This window comes from Anopheles coustani, chromosome 3 (genome assembly GCF_943734705.1).
Source record: "Anopheles coustani chromosome 3, idAnoCousDA_361_x.2, whole genome shotgun sequence".
Classification (NCBI taxonomy): domain Eukaryota; kingdom Metazoa; phylum Arthropoda; class Insecta; order Diptera; family Culicidae; genus Anopheles; species Anopheles coustani.
In genome coordinates this window covers 35,086,182-35,108,960 of record NC_071288.1, presented here as the reverse complement: position 1 = coordinate 35,108,960, position 22,779 = coordinate 35,086,182, and the positions used below count along the sequence as shown (strand labels likewise).

Genomic DNA, 22,779 nt, shown 5'->3' with positions numbered 1-22,779 from the left:
GAGTTTTCTCTGATGGCAAACACCGGGGATCAACAGCCAACCAGGTCAGCACATCCGCTTACCAACATCCGACTTCCTCGCGCAAAAGACATCCTCTCCTGCGGCCGTGAAACGTTTTTGTCAGGTGTGGTAAAATCTGAACCAGCGTGGGAAACATGGTTTTTAGCAAGTTGAATATTTTTTTCTAGTTTCAAACTCCAAGCGAAAGAAAACTCCTTTTCTTGCGATACCCAAATTCCTTTCACGGAAGAATATTTCCTTTGATAGCTGAAGGCGGCAGTCTCCGGTTCCTTCCAAGAATCCCGACGAGATTGTGTCGTGACTTTCAAAATGAAGACGAAAGAAGCGACAGCTGCTGTGTGCAGCCATAGAATTATGCGTCAACATTAGGAAAGTCAACGGTAGCGACACTGTCTGTACATGTTTGAATATGTTCGAAAGCTCGTTTGCCAACACATCCTACAGCTTCCTTTTATCCGCTAGCAAAGCCTTTTCACGGAGCTGGTATTCGTAGAAGCGCTAGTTCCGAAATCCTGCCGTATGCCGTACCCGTTCCCGGCGAACATTTGTATTGTATTTAATTGTTGGACTCGCATGGTGGCGGATGTACTGATTTAAACCTCGCGACACCCAAGGGAAAAGAACATATTAACATTTACTAGGAGACTCCGACGACTGTTTACGGTGCGGTTGTAATTGTTTGGTGTTAAGCATTAATTTTCGTATTTGGATAAATTACTCTTCTCACGCAACGTCACTGATGTTTCTCAGAAGTCCGTAATGATGGCGATGATGCTTCCTGCACCATCGCTGCCAACCAACCGACCGCAGCCGTTCAGCCGAGCTGAGAGGAGCATTAATGCTTCGCACTGTGGCGATGATGGCAGAAAAAAGTGTGCGCGGAATATGCTTATTAGAACGGCGCATTTTGGGGTGGAAAGCTTTCAACGTTATTAATTCAATTTTCGTTTCTCGCCGTTCGCAAGGTGACCTCCGGGTAGGAGAGAAGAAAAAGTTTCACGACCGCAAGCGCCAGCGATGAGTCAGAGGACGGGAGAGTAAATGAGCTTTGATTTTTATCTGGATTGAATAGAAGGGCGCTGTTTTGAACGGTCGGCGTATTTGTACGGCTCGCCGGAAGATATCATTTGGGGGTGGTTTTCCGAAAGGATCACGCTTTCGTTGTCGTACGAGAAATGGAGAGTGGAAGGCAGGATGGAGCGACGGGCGGAATCTTTTCACCGACTGCACTAAGTAGTACTCAATCGCTTACTTGCGGTGGATCTTAAATCCTTTCATGGTTCATGATGGAATTGGTCGTGTTTTCAGAATTAAGGCGAAAGTTCCGATACAAATACTACACAAAAGAGGTATTAAAATGGAGCAAAATCTGAATGCTCTTATGAACTTTACAGTATATTAACATTGATAGTAATAATAGGCTTACTCGTACATTTTACGGGAACAAGTATATAATCATACAACAAGTAGTACAAGGGAACAGTATATTTGATCATTTGATTTTTGAAACCGTATACTATGAATATAGAATTTATTCTTCTGTTGGAATAATTCTTTAAAAGTTGATAAAATTGTTTTATTTGTTTTATTTGTATCTAAAATTAAAAAAAATTCTACATACAACTAAAACGTCTTAGATTATTTTAATTTTTAGATTTTATAAATCGATTAATTTGATAGTTTATATGTAATTTGCTCCTGTGAGCATTAAGTGAAAGTTTTGTTGGGTAATTTTTGATATTTGTAAAAGAAACCTATCGATCGAAACTAAATTCATCTAACAGTATTTTAAAAAAACTAACTGAACTAATTAATGTTGGCTTTCAGTAGGTTGAGATGTAACGCGGGAAAACAGATTTAAAATGGGGTTGAGAAAACGATTTCACTTACATTTTCCACTGGAGCGTTCAAGTAATTGCTGTTGGTTGCTTCGACAATTCTTGCCACTCCAGAAGTACTGAAAAAAAAACACACAAAGAACGAACGTAGTCGGGAAAGAAAAAGTATCCTTTGCCTTGTCATTGCCGAAGGGCACGTAAAGTAAACAGTGGTGTGTTTGCTTTAAATTAACTTCGGTCGGAAGGAAAAGCGTCCCCTTTGTGATGAGCGGAAGGGACCGACCGGGCAGCGGGCCCCAAAAACTGAAACTCACACTGACGGGACTGTTTCGGTGCGTTTTATGATCCAACCATTAGGAAAATCCTGATAAATGTTCCAATCAATAACGTAGTGAAAGGTGGTAGAATGCTGTTTTGTCATCGTCCTACGTGGCATACAATCTGACCGATTATTTGGAGGTAGCAGTTTCCGAACGGCACTGTTCGTTCGGAGGGACAGTTTGCCGATTTTTTTGAGGATCGTTCTCGACGACGCCCGTTCGCGACGGAAAAAGAAGGGATCCGAATCGGGCTGGAATCAACAGGCGAGCTTTTCATTTTATCGTCGGTATTTTATGTTTCGCTTTTCACGACCATCCAGCGCTGGTTCATCGGGATGCCGGACTTCGTTCCGTTGCATCTTTATCCGGTCCATTTCGGGTACTGCCCGATGGTTCGATCCCGGCTCGACGCTTTGGAACATTAAACTCGGAGGTCCGAGAAGGTTCGCTTCCGGGGCTGCTTCCGTTTCCGGGGCACGCTCAACATCACAGGCGGAAGCTTTCCCGAGGGGATAGTGCTGAAATGAAGAGGGAACATCCGACTGAAAAGGTGGTTTCCCGGAGTTGCCAACAATCGGCAAGGTTTTAGGCCGGTTTATTTGCTTGCCATTTGTTGGGACACTTCCCGGCTGCAAAGTGGTGGTATGTGGCGTACCAATCGGAGCCGGTTTATTTTTTGTCCCCCCTTCTCTCTTCTAAGTGTCCTGGGAATGAATTTTCAATTCGAACGGCTTTCAATCCATAGAAACGAAAGTTATTCAAAGCGGGTTTAGAGCACACGTAGAATGTATGCGCCTGTTTTTTTTGCGTCCCAGAACCCGATGTATGTTGGGATGTTTTGCAAACATGGCAACGGACCAGGAACGGTTGTCCGATGTCAACGTCTATGTACTTCTGGCCACGGTCTAAACATTTGTGATTGATGAAGCTTTCGACTGTCAGTGACATCGGACGGTGGTTACGAAATCGCTCGTAGGATAGTCGGTACAAGCTGAGCCGGGACGACTTATAGTCTTGGACTGGATCGATATTGGACAATCTAAGTGAAAAGTGAAGAACTTACGAACAAAGGCAGTCCCACTCTCGACCGCATGGTTTCGCAGAAACAGTGCATCGCAGAAAAGAAAAACAGATCAATGCTGCTCAGCGTGGCTTAGAAAGAATGGTAAATATTTAATAACGGCCAACAAAATTCTCGGTAAACACATTACTCGGTGTGCGCACGGCGGGTACGAACTTCAGATGGATTGCCTCGTTAAGGTGTTTTTCAGTGCCCATGATTGTGTAATGGATGGATATCCGTTTGATGCCCGTCTTTGTCTTGGATGGGAGAGTAATGACACGCCGGATAAAGCTTATTCCTAGTAGAAGCGCGGCCGTAGAAGTTTTGTCGGAAAGATGCCCTGGGTAGGATTTACGGCAGCCCATCTCGAGGGATGAAGGTAAGCCTGTGACGTCAAACACGAGGGCCAAGGGTCGTACCGGATCGGTCAGGTATGCGGGCATGCAGTGGCCGCAACAAACGTGCTCAACTGCAAACAGGGCACAGCATATTGCAGCACTTTCTCCGCAGCCTTCGTGTACATCTTGGCCACGTTTCATTTGCGCGCGCGTGTCTTTATGATAGATGGCCTCAAGGGAATTTAGACGGGGAGCATTTTTAATTACGATGAAAGTGTAAGAAGGAACATTGCTTACCATACCGTGGCTGGTGGGAAGAATGCAGAAATTAAAATTCTTCGAGTTCGTTATTACAAACACTCGCGTAGAGAGTTAACGTTGTCACGTTAGCTGCAGAATTTTGACTGGAAGCTGGAGTCCTACGACTTGCATGAAAACAAAGAGCTTGGCAAACATATTTCCAGAAGAAAACTATTGATTTTCTGGCTCGTGAATATGGTCTGTACTGCGACTGTTTTGTTCCTGCCTATGCCAAATCTAAACATTTTATACACACATGGCTCTAGAACATTTTCCCCCATTGCCTGGTCCGCTGGATGGTGGCAAAAATAGTCACGGGATAAATCTGCAGTGCTGCTGCGCAACGGGAGCGCTTGCGGAAGGTGATATAAAAGTTTAGTAACCGAACCGGAATGATGGCCAGAGACAACTCCAACCGAGTGACATCTGGGATGGCTTGGCCTGGTCGATATCTAGGTCGTGGAAAGCTACCCATTTTTCTTGTGTACCTTGTGGTGGCATTTGGTGAAATGTAGAGGCTCATACAGATAGTTTTACGTCTTGCGCCGAACATATACATTAGTCCTCGCGTGCATTAAACATGGAACTCGTGGTTTAGTTTATAAATATTTGTTTTCGTACTTTGAATTTTTGAATGACAGCAACGACATATCGTTACCTGTTTCCTTTGTCTTAAATAAATAAGAGGCAAAATTCTCTATGCAATATATGCTATACTGTTATGCGGAGTATTATAGCTTTTCTATAAATGCTTTTAGAAAAAATGTCAAACCTTGATTCCTATGATATTGAAGTTGGACTGCTCCAATTTCAAAATATGTACATGTTTTGTTGTTTTTTATTGATATAACCGATTATATTACGGATGCGTAAAGTAGGAAAAACATATAATCACGATTTCCGATAACCATACAGATAGGTTGTTCGTAGTGAAAATAATTGTCTACAGTTCTCTGCCAGCGCTCAACTTTCAACAGAGGTATAAGTAAATATATGTAGCACTGCTCCAACATGGCCGTTTCCTGCGCTTGCAGCTTGAAAAAGTGGTCCCACAAGAACAGCCACAAACTTCCCCGGCAAAGATAAAGTTAAGCGTTTTTCTCCGCACAAAAGGCGAGTGGTAAAAGTTTCAGAACCGCATAATCCAAGAGAGGTCAGTTTTCTATGGAAGAGTTTTGGCCCGTTAAGAATTAAGCGCCTCCTTGCGCTCCGGTTCTGCTCAAATGTTGTTGATTTTTTCGATAAAATTGTATAACTTGCTACTTACAGCTGATCGGTGCAACTTGCAAGGACCTAAAAATGGAAAGTGCGCCGATGAAGGTTGAAACTTTGCTTACGGCAAGGAAATAAATAAAATGCCAATGATCCGCGCGCAAAAGGAAAGCGTACATGGAAACAACTGGAAAACAAGCTTCAAATATAATAAATCTATCGATAGAAAGGAGCTGATCGATGGTTTGATTTCGAGCGTTCGGTAAATTCGTAAGCGAACGCCTTACTTTTATCTCGGTGTCTCGGCATACTGTTGGTACGTTGCTGTATGGTAGTAGATGAAACATAATTCCAATGAATAGCTTTACCTTCGCTTCGCGCAACTACGGAGTAAAAAGAAAATCTCAAAAGTTCATGCCACCATTAGTGAAATGTAATATCGGGAGACGAAAATTGAATTACACGATCCTGATGGGAAAATGTCTATCCGTAGCCGTGGGTCTGGTGCTTCCAGTGCTATTACCTTCGTTCCGCCAGTCCCTCGAGATTGTACGGGTACTGCGCACCGCATGGCGAAATAAGTGTACACTTATGTTATGGCAAGCATTTGCTCCTTACCATTGTGCGCAGAAGGAGGAGGAGACGGGGGAGGGGAGGGGATGCGTGGTATGGGGTTTACATTTTCTTCTAACCTTTCCCGTGTCAAAAGCTTGATTTCTCGGAACGAAATGATTCCAATCGCTGCTACGAACGTAGCTAAATGTCCATGGTTCTCGGTTTACGTTTGTGCGAGGGAAAAAAAGGTGAACACCGTGAGCCATCGCCAAAGATGGTGATCATCAGCGTAATCACGAGATAGTGGGCACGTGCACACCGGTGCCAGGAAAAACCTTTGTACAACACGGCGCAGGTAGTGATTGCGGCATGAGTTATTATTTTTTTTAGCTACATAAATTAGTAATGAACCGAAACGCGAACGAACACGGTATTGCTTTCATGACGACTCCGGTAGGAAAGGGCTATTTTTTATCCGTTGGTGTATCCGTTCGGAAAACACAATTACACGATCGACGCTGAACATCGGTTTTCGTCTAGCGTGGAAAATGGCGGATGGAGTTTCGTGCAACAACGCCACGGCAATGTGCGATGCAAACTAATTCGTACCGGGGCTTGAAATCATCCCGCCGGGCCTTAAACCGCTTTACGAATAATTAAATTACCCACCCTTGTCGATTCCGTGCTTAATGTATAATTCATAGCGATTCGGCTTGCGGAGGTACAACATCCATCCAACAGCCAGCCAGTCAGCCTGCCGTGCCGCGTGATCCCTGGATCGTTCCCCGCTCGGGCGGGAAAAATTGACTCGTGTCACGGTCAACGTTTTTGGAACCTGCGAACCAACGGCAAGTGGAGATGTCTTCTGCAGTTGATATTTTACATAATCGGTCCGTCCATGGTCTGTCGGGACAAATTAGTATTCTATCGGATGTTTAACCAGGTATTATTGGAAGCTTAGTGGAGCAAATCGAGTGACAGGCTTCAAACTTATTTCATTTGACTAACTGCCGGACAGGCTTTCTTTCGTAAAGGGAAACATTGGAGATGTTGCGTAATTCTACAACTGCCCGTTTATAATAAGTTTTAGATTAGTTCCCGGTACAATTACAGTTGAGGCGAATTCTTATTGGTTAACTATGACATTTCCCATTTTCCGTAAATTTCCTCACAACTTTCACAGTATATTAGAGCAGTGTAATTCAGATTCAGATTCATTATGAATCTTTCGATGAGAGATTAGCAAAAAGTGGGTAGGAGGACCCTATTTTTTTTGTCGCATGGTCCACGCCAATGAAAGAATCGTGAAGATTCGTGACAGATCCATGAAAGGTTCATGAAGATTAATAAAGGTTTTGAAAGATTCATTAAGGTTTGAAGATTCGAATCCCGAAAGATTCATTAATCCATTTGAATGAATCTCGCCAAAAGATTCGCTAAGCACAACACTACAGTATATCTGGAAGCTCCTTTTTTTAATAATCATCATCACAAGCAAAATCAGAGATGTCTCTAAATGGTTTCATATTCTTTTTTCATTATTTATTTCAATATAATGAACAACTAAGGCCATTAAGGAAGAGTAAGGGTATATGTAGTTGGTTGATGTAAAGTTAACCGAAATACATCGGAATAATGGTGCATTGATTGGGTGAAACGTAACGTGCCTTTCATTTTCTTAGAGATCCATTTTCTTAGATAACCTTCAATTTTCTTAAATTCGCAAGAGCCAAGCTTTTTGTGCCGGCAAAACAAACCACGTTAACGTAATTGATTTGCCGCATCTTTGACACTTGTTGTTTGAAAGGCACCGTCGCCAAAAAGGCGAGCATCTCCAGAGACGGCTCTCCTGCGATCACACTCCCTGCTCACCATCTCCCCTGGCATACCAGTCCCAGCCCGGGTGCAGACAAATCGGAGACTCTAATTGAATGAGATTATTGCGTCCTGATTTGACCCACATAAGTAGCGATTAGACGCGTCGCCTGGATGCTTCGAATGTCGGAGTTACGTGAGCGCCTGTTTGTGCGCCAGCGATGCGTAACGGTGTCATTAATGTCGTAATGAAGACATTCCTGGATCTCCTGGAGTGGAATTCACTTCGTCCATACGGTACCTGAGATATTTGGTCATCAAATTGCGTTGATTAATGATGTGCCCGTAAAAGGTCGTGTCACGCGGTGTGCGTGTTAATCATTGTTCATAGTTGGCAAATGAACAGGTTTTGCAGGGACTTTGGAATCCGGACATGTCTTTTTCCACAATCCCACGTCACTGTAGGCTGATAAAATAGAGCTCCAATCAAAATACCATGCGATTGTTCGAAATCGAACGGCTAAGTTTCTTACCGAAGTGGTCCATCGAACCACCGGACGAAAGGTCTTCAGATAATAAACGTGCTAATGGATCGATTTGGGGCGCAACACGAACACGAAGTATTTACATAAGTGAACGGCCGGTAATGTAGCCACCGAGTCGCGGTTGGTCCACGAAGCAGCTGAACCTGGCGAGAAGGAATCTCGATGGAGGCCACAAAAGCCCATCAAGGAGATGCTTTTTCATACGGTTCATTAAAATGGTACAACCAGGACACTCACTCCCGGACGATGATGAGCCCCGCTCGCCATGGTACGGCCCCCGTACCTGTCTCGTTCTTCCTTCTGTCTTCGTTGATCTTTATTTACTGCCTGCTCGGCCTGCTCCTCCGCCGTCGACAGTCGAGTACAGGAAAAGCTGGATGGGAAATGCGGAGTAAATAAAGTGCCCTGCGAGATTATTCATTCAAAAGGCAATCGGATAAGTATAGCTAATTAAAACTTATCTCTCTTTCTCTCTCGCTCTACTTGTCTTTCCTTCTCGTGCCTCTCGTTTTTTTCCCTTTTTCTTCCTGGTGGTTTATTCTCACGCCGGGGATCATCATTCGTGTGCGAATCCATCTCGAACCGGCTTGTGCAGCCATCGAGCTAACTTTTGCGAGGCAAAGGACTCCAATACCCCCCTAATACCAACGTACTTTTCCTGAGCACAAACCACTTCAGCAACTTGAGTGCGGCTTGGCGCCACAAGCCGTCAACCACCAGCAGGCGCATGGAGGATTTAGGAGTTTGTCGGCCATTCCGTGACCCCTCCCAAGGCTCCCCGGCGGACCATCGGACGGCGTCCGTCGGAGACACATCCACGGCATCCTCGAGCAGAGGTCCAACGCCGGACTAACTTTATTCTTTACGATCGCTCAGCAAATCTAATTAACAAACCGTAAATGGACATTTTATGTGTTTTTCCACCGGGCAGGGGTTTTTATTTATCGTAATTTACGGCCGTTAGTATCGAACAGTTTTCTACTTTCATCTGGTGGAAGCGTGGCAGAATCCCGTTGCAATCCGGAACGGCCAACGTTACCATCCGGCAGGCGAGGCGGGGAGTGTTTTGTACATTAAAGTTTTTGAAATCACATCAAACCCCGGCGGCCGCGACGTTACTGGGTGCCGGTGAGCCATCGCCCCGCGAATTGAGGAGGGGGTGGGGGGAGGGGGGGGGATAGTAAGGGGATGAAAAATCTGAAGTGCGCTACGCCGTTGTGTTTTCCGACAGCGATTGAATGCTAATTGACAGTGCAATTTGTTCCTGCCAACTTTATCATAAACTCTAGCTAACCCCTCTTCATTCTCTCTTTCTTCCGCACAGAGTGATCTTTTCGATGAAATCGACCTCTCGAATCTTTGCTTTGCGGAGTGCAGTACGAAAAATGCTAACCATAGCTTCCAGGTAAGCGTTAAAACCGAAATTAATTGACCCTCCACTGGCAGAAGATCGATGGTTTCGCTAGGTTGTTTTTTTGACAGTAATTACTTTGTTTAGTTTTTGGTATTTTACTTTACCCCGTTTATTTCTCTCTTTTTCTTCTTGATGGTAATATTTCAGTGGCATAATTTATTGGTATTCTTCTTTTTGCCATTAGAAACGTATCTTTTTTATTTCCCTCCAATATTCAAGTAACTTAATAGTTAATCTAAACCAGTAAGAATTCTAAAGTAATCTAGGACGCGTTTTCATTGCTGTTGAAGCTTCAGGACATAACATCTTTAAATAACATCGTTACTATAGCTGTTATTACAACTTCAAATTAATGCAATGTTTTCGTACGATAATTTTAAGAGGCAAAAATAAAACATAAATAGACAAATTTTATCAACCTGAATTTTTTGGAACCGGCACACGGTGCTATAATAAATCTTATCAGACAGTCTCAATTGAATGCGAGTGTTCTGCTCATGTATAATGTTGTTTAATTAATTACTACATATGCCATTTTTATGCTGCAATAATTTTGGGAATCATTCATACCAGTTAACTTAATTTATCCATATCTTGATGCTGATTTTTTCACCATCGATGGCTATGGTTAGCAAATTCAATTTTTCGTCGTGAAAAATAAATCGATTTTACCTTTCCTGGTCTTGTGACAATTTCATTTATTAAAAAAACAGTTTCTCCTGGCTAAAATTTCAACAGCTAAATTTTTTGGTTTTCACTTCAAGGAAATCTCAAGCAATTGTTTGTTTTGTAATAAGATGTTGACCTTCGAGCTGTAACTTGCAACACAATCGATTTATTAGAGTATCGAACTTTTATTTCAATAACAACTGGTTGAAACACAATACATCTATACCCTTTTTCTTCTTCTTGGCGTAACGACCTCTTGGTCATGCCTGCCCGTTAAGGGCTTACGAGACTTGTTTCCCTGTTGTACGTGGATAGTCAGTCCTCTCGTACAGGGGAGGACCCGATCTCGTTTGGGATTCGAACCCACGCCGTCGAGGTGGTGAGCCCCTGCGCTCATGGGTCGATTTTCTAACCGGCACTACCGCTCGGCTGTCGCGGACCCCCAACATCTATACATCTATACCCACATCGAGTAAAAATAGTAGCTTAATGAAAAATATATAAAAACGTAAAGCTATTAAAAGAGCTTATAAAAAAACATCATTACTATGCATACTGTTGTTTTGTTTCACACCATTAAACACGAAGACTTTATAAAGATGTATCTACATAGGAACATATTTTCATCTTCCATCTTCTGATAACGATATTTTTATATGGCTTTGTTTCTACTTTTCTCGTTTATGAAATTACTGCCCCCTAAAGTACACTTTATGCATCGTAATGAACAATACCTGTGTTGTCTATTAAACGGACGTACATCTCTGGACGTCGATGGAGGCAAACGGGTGATTTAAGCGACATAAAAGCTGTGAATTCAAATAGTCTGTAACCATCCACTAAAAGCCCGTTATAAATTCCAAGAAACACATCGTTCGGCCCTCGCACAAGCAACAAATAGGTGTCTTAAGTATTTTCGTTTTATTTTTTCGAAGTACGTGTCGGATTCCACCGCGAGACGCGCGCGACGATGGAGCACATCAAAAGAGCAGCAATGAATGCGTTGCATTTTCCTCGGAACTGATCTCAACCGTCGAAGTATCTTACAGTACTCCAGTTTATTGCGAGCGCCATCAAAGTCGCCCCGAACGACGGCGCACTCGGGTGTTACGAGGAGTTTTGTTTTTCTCCGTCGCAGACTCCAGGAAACGGCATGCGACCGAAAATAGCAACCGAAAGGTGGACTCCCGCTTCACCCCCTTCCCGGTGGCTCGATGTGCGAATCGCGCCACAAAGGACACACGACATACACACACCCACACATACACCGTTCCGGTTGCCGCTTGTGTCCCGCGAATCCTGGACCACTCAAAGCCATCGAGTGGCGTGGCTGTCACTATGGGAGCGAAAAGTTTTCTCGCACGCCTCGAGCCCTTTATTACCCTTCGGGGCCAGATTCGACATTGCTTTTGTGTGTTCGATTCGATCATCATTTTGTAAGATTTGCTTCCGCCGCCACCGGATGCGAGGCGGGCGAACGTGCCGGAATTCACGTGCCCCCGGAGAGGTGAAGTGGGCGAACACGAATAGGAAGAGTGAGGTGGGGCAGAAAAAAAATTGGCACCATTATATTTTCCATCATCATGTTTGCATGGTGTTAACGACATTTTTATCACACTCCTAATGCGTTTGGGAGTTTCTGTTTGGCAAAGGCCATCAAAAGGTGGACTTGGCACTTGACAAAAAAAAAAAAGAAACGAAACATACACACTCAAAACCGTGGTGGAAGCTACGACCTGTCCTGCAGCAAACAGCGAAGGGATGGGCGAAGAAATATTTATTGCTGAAAAGGCATCGAACTAAAGTTTAACGCGCCGCCTCAATTCGGGGAATAACACTTTTTTGGGATCAAATTGACTTCTCAAAAAAGTCGTTTTCGTCGAAAGTGGGTCTATTAGGGAGATTATTAGGGAAAGACTAGCCCGAAAAAATTAGTGAATTTGTCAAAATTTCCAATCTCCGGATTGTGATTAATATTGGGAAAATCGGGAATAAGCCGAAGATTGTCAATATTCTAGTGACGAATGAAAAAAAAAAACGTTTATGAACGGAAGAATCTAAAATTTTCAGTTATTCCTCGGGAATTACTCGAACGAATCTGGTTTTTCCTTTTCACAAAGAACTCTTTTTATTGTTGATTGTGCAAATCGTCAACGTGTTAGATTTTACGCTTATTTTACACGAGGCGAAAAAGAACTTAAAATACACGTGAAATTACCAGCTTTGCTGGTAACTTTTTTCGTTTCGTGTAGATGTTACTGTTCGTGAGTCGATCCAAAGGAAAGCGCATTGAATGTTGATTTGATTATTTAACTGTAAGAAAACTGCAGAGAGATAATATTACCATCGAAGTCTTATGAACAAAATCATTCCAAACAACTATTTTCCACCCCCTCGCTCTCCAAACCAGGTGCGCAAATTTGTGCAAATCTATTTTTCACCCGCTGATCGAGAAACACATTTTCTAAGCACTAAGCATTAAGCATATTGTAATATATGAAAGTATACAAAATAAATTGTAAAAGAAGAGTTCACAAGTCTTAGTCTTTGAAAAGTTTTAAAAATTCTACTGTACCTTCTCAATTTTTTAAAATGATAACGTCGTGATAACTTAAATGTGGTAGCGTACAGAAAAAAAGTGTATGTTATCCTTTCTTTTAAAACATCATTAAACGTAGAAAATCTTTTATGGTATATTCCCTAACGTATTCCACGCATAGGTGGTTGATGTTTACCTTACTCATCTACCAAACACTGAATGTACTAGAAAAATAGAACCGAATAAATAGATTGAGCTAATGGAGTGGAAAATGTTAAACATTCGTCACCTTATGACACATGCAAACCTTCCACCGGCCTTTCATCGCGTTTAGCGAAGCCATGTGTTAAATTGCGAAAAATTAAACCGGGATTTCGTTACTTTGCTCCAATCACGATAGGGCGCCCCAAAATCAACATCGGTCCGATAACGCACGACCAAACCGCTCGCAATCGTCGGCAGCAGTATTTCATGGTTCAGCGAAACAATATCTCACCATGATTGCCTGTTGTGTGGTGGTACAGCAAAACCCCAAAGCTACTCTCGAATTCCCTCGAAACGAACGCAATGGCAGCAGGACAAGCGAAAAAAAAATAGACAGCCACTCCAAAGGAGGCCAACACAACATTGCGCCGTCGGGAGCGGGCGGGTTTCGTTTCTTTTCGCTTCTCGAGTTTGTGCACGCGTAATGTTCAAGCCTGTGGCGTACCGGAAACGAAGCAAATAGGACGCTTCGGTAAGCTTGTAAACCCCTTGTTGGGTAAATCATGAATAGACAGCGAACGCAAATGTTACAAACACCGCCCGCCCCTAATCTTGATGCTCGTCGGTCGGTTTCGGGTGGAAGGCTCGCAAAAGGCAGCAGCGGGCCATCTAATCAGGACGAGCGGGTTGAGTGTCAGTCGAACACGCGAACGAACGCACCTCGGCGCACACCGATCCCTCGCCTACCTGACATTCCCGATCTGTACCGTTACGCCGTTTGTAGGATTTGGTTTTGTTCGCTGTACCGTTTAACGTGCACGTCGTCCTTTTTGTTTGTTTCTGCATGACAGTCGGTTCCTGCGAGGATACCTGTCCGGGTTTCGCCATCAGGCCGAAGCAGAAGTGAGGAGAAGCCCATAAAACAAAGGATGAAAATTTAAATTTGCGACTCCACGTTGCTTTCCCACGTGGCGAGTGAGTCGACAGCCTTCCACACAGTACTACGGTTGTCTAGTGCAGGGGTAGGGGATTTCCAAAAAGGGTCAGATGATTTAAAAGAAACCGAAAGCGCGAGCCGGATACATTAAACGATGATTTCAAAGTAATACCCTTTTTGAATCAACTTTCTAAAGAATAAAGTTACATGATCAATTTTTATGTAACTTTTTGTAAATTTGAAATTTTATCGTTGATTTTTAAAAATCATGTTTACGCTTATTTTCGTTGAATTTGGATCAACATATAAATTTTGGTGTATGGTATGCTGCTCATTGCTTTCTAAAATTGTAATTAAAATTAATCCTGTACCCAAATTATTTTAAAATATCTTAGTTTTATTGACGTACTTCGATGAGTTTATAAAATTGCGAGCCTTTAGCACGTAATGGGTATGAAAATTGTATTCGTTGAATGTAGCTATTTTGGATGCAAAGTGAACGAGTTATTGTCGTCGGAAATTGGGCGAGACTCATGACGCTAGGAAATTTTAGAACGATCAATAATACAAATACGATAGTAAAAGTCTAACGAAAAGAATGAGAGAAAGTCACCTGATATTGAATAACCCGTTCAACAATTTTAATCTTTATTTTGGGGAAAAAACTTGCACTGAGATGGGTTTTTTTGTATGAAGTAGTAAAATTTTATTACGGGCCGGACTTTGCCGACCCCTGGTTTAGTGTATCTGTTTTTCGCTCTCCACCATACCCTGTTGACGAACGAGATGCTGAACACAGCACCTGCTTTTTCTGGCGCACAAGGGAACCCGAAGGGTTTTGGTGACGGTACACGGTACACACACATACACACCCCAGGAGTACGTAGTAACGTTCGTAAGGTTTGCCCCCACACCGAAGGGTACTGTTTGCCTAGGAAAGCTTTCGCTTGTGCTGTGTGAAGTGTTTATCCAAAGGAAGGAGTGCAAAGAGCAAGAAAAAAGAAAGAGAGCAATGTGCAGCAATAACAACATAAAGGCAAGGAGGGAAAACCAGCAGAAAGAAAATGTGGAATAATAAGAATACGCAAGGAGGCGCGGAGGTTTTCCCGTGTCTCGTGAAAATGCCGACCGGACGGGTGAAACGAAGCACCGGAGCTCGGTGTTTACTTTGGGTCCCGAAAAACTGCGGAAAGAGCGTACGGGTACGGGGTACGGAACGGAAGGTTAGATTGCAAATGCAAAGGATGAGCGCAACCCTGGGTTAGTTGGGTTTTCGCGGCTAGGGTAAGGGTTTTTTTTCCGGGGCGTAGCAAATGGCGACGAAACCACACGGGCCTCTATTATACCATCTGTTTGCTCGGTTCTAGCACGAGATAAAGTGGCATTTTTCCAGCTTGATTTTACTTATTTTTGTTTTACCTTATTCCCGGTTCCTTCATCCTCCCTTAACACCCCCTCCCCACAACCTCATCAAAAGGACCAAAGCTTTTTGTTCCAGCACCGTCCTATGCTTTCCGGAAGGGTACGGGCCGGCAAAGACCGCAACACCGGACCGAGGAGGCGGCGATGGGTTAACAATCCTACCCTGGGTTTTGTGCAGGAGCGTTTGCTAATTGGAAAGGCTTCAGCTCGAGGTCCTCGAGCTTCACAGGTCCCGCAGGCTCTCATCACCCATTTTGGAAGCAGGGGTAGAGGGATTGGTACTCGATTATTCGTGAGCGTGCGGCATCCGGGTCTAGAATATCGTCCGGCCCACGTTTAATTGCCCGGTTTCAGCTTCACTTAACTTTACCCAGGGAAATACGAAGCGGTGCCGGTAAGCTGAAGCCTATGATTTGGAAAGACTCCTCTTCGGTAGCGCAAACGAAACAAGCAATCTTCGTTGGTTTTGAGGAAGAACGCTGGCAGATCCTCGGAAGGGGGTGCTAAATCTCGACTAACGAACAGACTTCCGATTCCCCGCTGCGCTCTGTTCTAATTGCCCGATGGAACTGATTTGATTTCAGCACCAGTGACGTGCTGAAACGAGTCGATTGGAAACGTGTCGGGAGCTGTCGTAATCGATGTAATGGCGCGCAATGATAGTCCGAAAACGTTTGATTGCAATCTCGATGACGAGCGCATGTATCGAGAGCAGTGTGTGAGTGGCATCACGGGCCGCAGTGATGCTGAACAAATTCGAGTTCAATCGACGTTACGCCATTGTTGAGGTAGTCACCGGAAACCGCAGGCGATTAGGCAATCTTATGCGAGAGAAAGGTTAACGACGTGTACGAAGAATTGGAATGGCCAGTTAGCGCCAGGTTTTGTAGTCAAACCATGGCCCTTTCTTAGCACTAGAATAGTTTAGAATTTCCAGGCATGCGATGGGATAAGTCCAGTCCGGCAGACATGAGCAGGGGAGAAGTTTATGATTATATTTGAACAATGAACTAAAATTTTCCTTTTTTCATTTTTTTTCCCGCACCATAAGTCACATAAGTCTGATCGCTTTCTCTAATCTATATCAAAATGCGTTTCGTCGAGCGTTTACCAAATTGATTAAACGTTACGTAACAGGTACAGCGACACGTTCCAATTTTGTTTCAATTCGAAGTGTCGTGAGTAAGTATCAATTTACTTACGCGATAATTGAGCGATCACGTGAAAAGTGTTAGATTATTTACGGAAAAGGGTTACTTAATTTCTTATCCTGAAAAGTTATAAGTTCCTGCAGAAAAGTGACCAGCTAGCTACTGTTACAAATTCCACGTTTGAACCCAAATATTTGGCTCAATTTATTACCAAAAAATAAAGGACAATAATTGTCGAATGCAAACTTATCCTTTTCGTATAAACTCGTTAGAAACGTAGTATTTTGAATGCAAATATGTTAAAATTTAATTGGATTCAAATATTATTTTCGTATTGAGCAATTTTGTCGAATGCAGTAAAAAGATTTTAGTTAACTATGTCAAATTACCCAAGATAGCTTGAAACGTACGCTCATTTTTTCCGAGGCAAGTATGTTGTTTTATAATTCGGAAACCGCTTTATGAAGTGTTGTTTTTTGATCGCACAAAATTTAGTATCTGGTTGTAGCCATATTTTAAAAACCTTCAGAAATCGGAAAATATGACATGAAATTCGCATGAATTTATGAGAAAAGAACCGATTGGCTTTTTTCCAATAGGGGATATTGTTCCACTCATAAAAAAGAAGCTGTTTTGGCAGGTTTTATAAGATTTATAAGAAGAGTGGTTAGATAAATTTTAAAGAAATAATTGAAGAGCTCCAGGAAAACCTGACAAAAGCAAATTTGGAATGAGAAAGATGTGTTGTGGTGCGCATCATCGATATTTTGTATTTTATGCCCATGGTAGACTTTCTTCAACAATATAAACTTTTCTCTTGAACTCGATATTAGATTACAAAGAGCCCTCTATGTAATTTATCAAAAAGTATAAAAACTCCCCACTTTCAATATTTTACTGCAATTTATAGCACTTGGGAAATCAATCAAATTTAGAAACCGAAACAGTAATACGAGGTAATGGGTCTGATCATTGACTTCAAGTTAGGCATTACTTAGATAAGCCATATCTGTCAAGTATTAAAAGTTATTTAGAGTGGACAACTAGAACTGGTTTATACTGTAACTTATACAAGTTGGTTATACTGTAACTTATTTTAATTTTATGTTTCTTTAAAAAACTTCAGGGACTTTACCTTAACTTTGCTCAGACTTTAAATAACAAACAGAATGATCAGAATAAACGCTGTAGCGATGAAACCGGAGAGAAGGCAAGTTAGATCAAAGGAAAGTTTAGAGAAAATAAAAGAACAGAAAGCGGTAAGGGAAGAGTTGAAGGACAGGAGGTTGAAATCTCACACAGTAGCAATACATTACGATTCAAACATCGTTGTAAACGGTGTTTTAATGACTACCAACCACACCGAATTGTTTTTATTTATCTTGCAATCAGCGTTACTGCGAATTTTGTCGTGCATTTTCTTTTTGCTAATCCGAGCGTAATCCTTCCCCCTTTCCAGCTAATTACACCCACCCGCTCGCTAGTGCTGTGTGCCGAATCACGCCGAGAAATGGAGGACTGGCTGCAAGCGTTGAAGGCCGCCTCGGCGCGCGAATTCTTCGAACCGGGACCGCCGGATCAGCACGACTTCCTCTCCGGACATCATCACTGGTAGGTCTAGTTGGCGTAGGAGTATTTCGGTGTGTAACTGGTTGTTCTTTGGCCCGCAGGTACGCCACATCCCACGCACGACCGACCTACTGCAACGTGTGCCGCGAGGCACTGTCCGGCGTGACGTCCCACGGACTGTCCTGCGAGGTGTGCAAGTGCAAGGTTCACAAGCGCTGCGCGGCTAAGGCCATCTCCAACTGCAAGTGGACGACGCTGGCCAGCGTCGGCAAGGACATCATCGAGGACTGCGATGGGGTAAGCATTTCCGGGGGCGGTTTGGTTCTGGCGGGCTTTGTTGACCTTTATCCCTTGTAAAACACAGAATCTCGTGATGCCCCATCAGTGGATGGAGGGCAACCTGCCCGTATCGTCCAAGTGCTTGGTGTGCGACAAAACGTGCGGCTCCGTGATGCGGTTGCAGGACTGGCGATGCATCTGGTGCCGGTCGACCGTGCACACCGCCTGCCGGCCGCAAGCCCCCAACGCTTGCCCGCTCGGGCCGGCCCGGGTGTCGATGGTGCCGCCGACCTCGCTGCATTCGATCGGGCTGGACGAGGCGTGGGACGTGTGCAAGCCGCACGGCAGCTTCTCGCCGCTGCTCGTGTTCGTCAACTCCAAGTCGGGCGACAACCAGGGCGTCAAGTTCCTGCGCCGCTTCAAGCAGCTGCTCAACCCGGCCCAGGTGTTCGACCTGATCTCGAGCGGGCCCGGCCTCGGGCTGCGGCTGTTCCGGCATTTCGATCCCTTCCGCATCCTGATCTGCTCCGGCGATGGCTCCGTCGGCTGGGTGCTGAGCGAGATCGACCATCTCAACATGCAAGTGAGTACTTTTACGCGCGTTTCTCTTTGACGGTGGTTCCCCCCCCCCCCCCCCCCCCCCTTTATGTAAGGACACCGCAACCACGATAGGGGACCAGAAAACCGCTACGTACTGCGTTCTCAAATGAGGCACTTAGTTTGGCGATGCTACTGAAAAACTCATCTCATTAGGAACCACCCGAGAAATGGTATGCTAATAAGCTCGCTCCCGGGCTAGCCGAGCTGTTTGTAGTGCGTCTATGTTGGTCTGGTTCTATCTTTTTTCCGTGCAAAAAGACAAGGGTCTTATCTAAATAAAAAAAAAATGAAGAACTTCAACATTTCCCCCATCGGAACAATGCGGTTCTCATTCGCTCCCCTTCAGGGCACTCAAACGGTCTACCAAAGCGTAATGCTACAACGAAGTTCCATTTCATGCTGTCGTGCCGTTTGTGCCCACCAGAACAAGTGCTGGCCATTTCAGCAGCCAGCGGGCAATCTCCACCTCCTCCCCATCATTCCCCTTCGCCCTCTTTCTGCACCGTAAGCTACGGTTGAGAACTCTCACCGAGCGACTTCAACGAGGCAAACGTCCTATACCGTTCTGTCTTTGCCGTGTCAGTTTGGAGTTGGAGCCATACCGGGGCTTGCTTACCGGCGGACAGCGTAATGTCAAGGACACAAATTATGAAATTTAACGGCCTGGCACGGTGGGGACGTTCTCAAGCTCGCCGATGCGTGCCATTCGGGGTGTTTTTTAGCGTATCGGTTTTCCGGTCGGTGGAGGGAAGAAAAATTCATTACAGGACAGAACCGCCGCCCGTATGATCGTGGCATTTCCGAGCCACAGCACACACTTGTGTTTTTATTTCCTTCGTGTATGTTATCCGTTGTTACCAGCCAGGTTTCGTACCGAAATCGTTCCGCTCCGAGGTGTGCCACGTGTGCCATCTTTCCACGTTTTTACCTCGCGAATTTTTGCCGAATTTTACACAATAAATATTTGAACTACAGCCCGGCCGATATTACATCCGTTCGCTAGGGGCTCCTCGGAGGGGCTAAACAATCTCGCCCGGAAGGGGGAAGTTGTTGGGGCAAGGGACCGGTGATAGGGTCGGCTTTGATTTCGATCTTTATTTTCACCCGTCCGATCTGTGGGGGGAATGTGGTGATGTGGATAAGGCGGATCGGGGAAAATAATAGCGAGACGGATATGAAAACCCCTCCAGGGACGGGGAGCGCTATGAACACGACAAGTTTGGCTCGAACAGATTCGTCTATTTTCTTGCTTGTATTTCGTTGTTGAAATTTTTCCTTTTGCTGTTGCTCTCCCGTTTTCTTTCCGTTTACGGTTGAACGAAACGCCCCATTTCGCCCGCAGGAAATGAGTTCTGACGAAATTACGTATCGATGCGATGCTCCGCAGGGCCGTGGGTAAGGAACCGAGCGAGGAAAGGATGTGTACAGCGTACTCCTGATGCGAGGAGAGAGATGTTCAGCATTCCGAATATGTCATGGCCGGGGATTAATATATAATGAGCGACCTACGGATTAATGGATGTACGGGGCAACACGGGTACGCAAGCGGAGTGTGGTGATCGGGGACGGGGAAGGCTTCCGAGGGTGTTGGCAGCGGATAGGCAATGTCCTGTGCGATGATTAAAGAGGAAATTTGTATGTAGATATGTTTGCGTTTTGGAGGCGATTCGAAAGCTTTATTGCTACCCCTGCAGATGTGACAGTGAAACTTTTCTTCATCATAAAACAACGAAACCAACTGTTCCGTTGAAATGGTGTACGGCATTTGCGTGTGAAGAAGTTGACCAGGGTTTCAGCAGGGTTCACAGTCGTCGTGAATCGTGCACCCGCTGTTGCTTAAAGTTCGGAAAAGCTGGCCCCCATTCTGTTTCCATCGGAGTGTCAGGCTTTTCGGAGAATTATAGAACAGAACTCCTACCCCACGAAACCTGCACGTGTCGCGCTTCATCGGGTATCCAGTAGAATCCAGCTGAACGCAACTGGAACGACGTTTCCCAAACTTGAGCTTTTCATTTCATGGTAATTAACCATCGAGCCGTCATAAAAATGTTCCCGCGGGGTGGAAAACATAGAAGAAAACAAGTCAATGCTCACCAGTTGACCTTTACTTGCACAATGTAAGCGCAAACTTTTGTGACTTCTCTTCTGCTGCTTGCCGAAACTCTTTCTTGCCGACTCCCTAGGATTAAAACTTAAGTCTCTGCTTTGTGTGGCAGGCGTCAGGTCCCGTTTCATCATCGTACGGTTTCTGTTCTGGGCTTCGAACTCGATGAACTTGGCACGTTCCCAACCGGTGGGGTATCGCTTTCGCCGTGCAATCGCTTCAAAAATGACACCGAAAGGCCTTCAGGTCCCAAACATCCCCAGCCCCGTGCAACACTCTCCATCTCCGGTCACTCTCCGGTTGATCTGTAAGTTTAAGTTTTGGTTTTTCTCTCTTTTCGGGTTCATTGAAACCGGGGCCGGTCGTTTAATTTATGCTCCATTCAAAAGCCCACCGGGTCCTACTACCGGGTTTAGGGTTTTGCTTGCTTCAGGCGTCAGTTTATCAGGTCCCTAAGGGAGGGCACCCAAAGGAGCCCGAGGAAGCTTACGAATTGGTTCGGCAATGCTTTGGGACGGGAGTTTATTGTGATTTATTGGCACCGCCTATCCGCGCGCGCGTTATGTTTCCATCTCAATGTATTTCAATTGGCTCGCTAACAAGCCGGCAACCGGGGGAAGCAATAAATGTTGATCTCATCGGAACGATTTCCAACGAGGTAGGAAGCACCTTGGCGACAGCGGCCTTTTTCCCTTCCCCGCTCGCGTGTGCAGTACGGCGGGGCTAAATTGTGCTCTGCTCATCTCGAACGAACTAATACTGAGAGATTTTACACAACAACTGTGTTTGCAAGAATACTTATTTTCCGCATGAACTCGTTTATATTATGAAAATATTCTTCTCATGATCTACAAGAAAACATGAAATTATGATTGATTTTTAAACAATTTCATTTGAAAAAATTAACATTCAAATATCCAGCTTTTCCTTAGCATTTCACCCGTTTTATTTTCGTTAAAAATCAACTAGAGTAATAATGGAAAAAATACCGTAAACATTTGTCAATTTTGGAGGAAAAGGTGTGAAAACACCACATAGTATATTCTTAAATATTTATCAAAAAGAAACCTACCAATGTGTGTAATACTTTTGTTGGCAAGTTTAAATAGGTGTTTATCAAATTTCGATTATTTTAAAAGATCATTTCATGCAACAAGTATCATAAGGTTTATGTTCAACTAAGAGCAATATGAAGTAGATATTTTTAAACAAAAACCAAAATTGAAATGAAATGAATATGAATATGAAGTAGATATTTTTAAACAAAAACCAAAATTGAAACCGTGCGCAAGTTTAAGTTTTTTTACCTTCTATTTTTTGTTATTATTTTAAATAATTTTTTTTACCAAAAAAATCACTATCTTACTAGAAAGGGGCCCCGGCAAAGTTTGTAAGATTTATAGTTAAACAAATATTCTATAGAACTCATCAGTCTTCTATAATGATCGCAAATAATAAATTAGAACGGGGTCAGTCTTACAATAATGGGCTATTTTACTGTATACTATAAAAGGTAATGCTAAGAACCATAATGAAATAATGAGAGAATGATCCGGTTATGATCAGAGTTGAAATGTAACAAAAGAAACATATTTTATAGTTAATCAATTGGAAACAAGTACGCATTTGCCTCGAAACAACAATATTTTAGGGCTTAAATGATGTGTTGAAAAACTTAATCAGTTTCATCTAACTGATATAGAGCAATGCGTTTTGACATATCCTGTTAGATGCTGCCATATATTTGAAAAAGTCTAAATAAAAATCATAAATATGATTTTTCTATTCTATTTATTCAATAAGAATTGTTAGACAAAATTGATAAAAATCAAACTTCGAAGAGTCCGCCAGAAAACTTATTGATTGTAGGTTAAAAGAAAGAGA

At 43.7% G+C, this 22,779-nt stretch overlaps 1 protein-coding gene across 1 annotated transcript in view; it reads left to right on the top strand.

The window, feature by feature from the left end:
- LOC131271615 (diacylglycerol kinase eta) overlaps window positions 1–22,779 on the top strand; it is a 56,964-nt gene that overhangs the window by 26,267 nt on the left and 7,918 nt on the right. Inside the window, exons 3-6 of the mRNA XM_058273107.1 lie at window positions 9,332–9,412; window positions 17,803–17,954; window positions 18,014–18,209; window positions 18,277–18,774. Of these exons, the coding sequence (XP_058129090.1) occupies window positions 9,332–9,412; window positions 17,803–17,954; window positions 18,014–18,209; window positions 18,277–18,774 (927 nt within the window). The remainder of the gene's footprint in view (window positions 1–9,331; window positions 9,413–17,802; window positions 17,955–18,013; window positions 18,210–18,276; window positions 18,775–22,779) is intronic.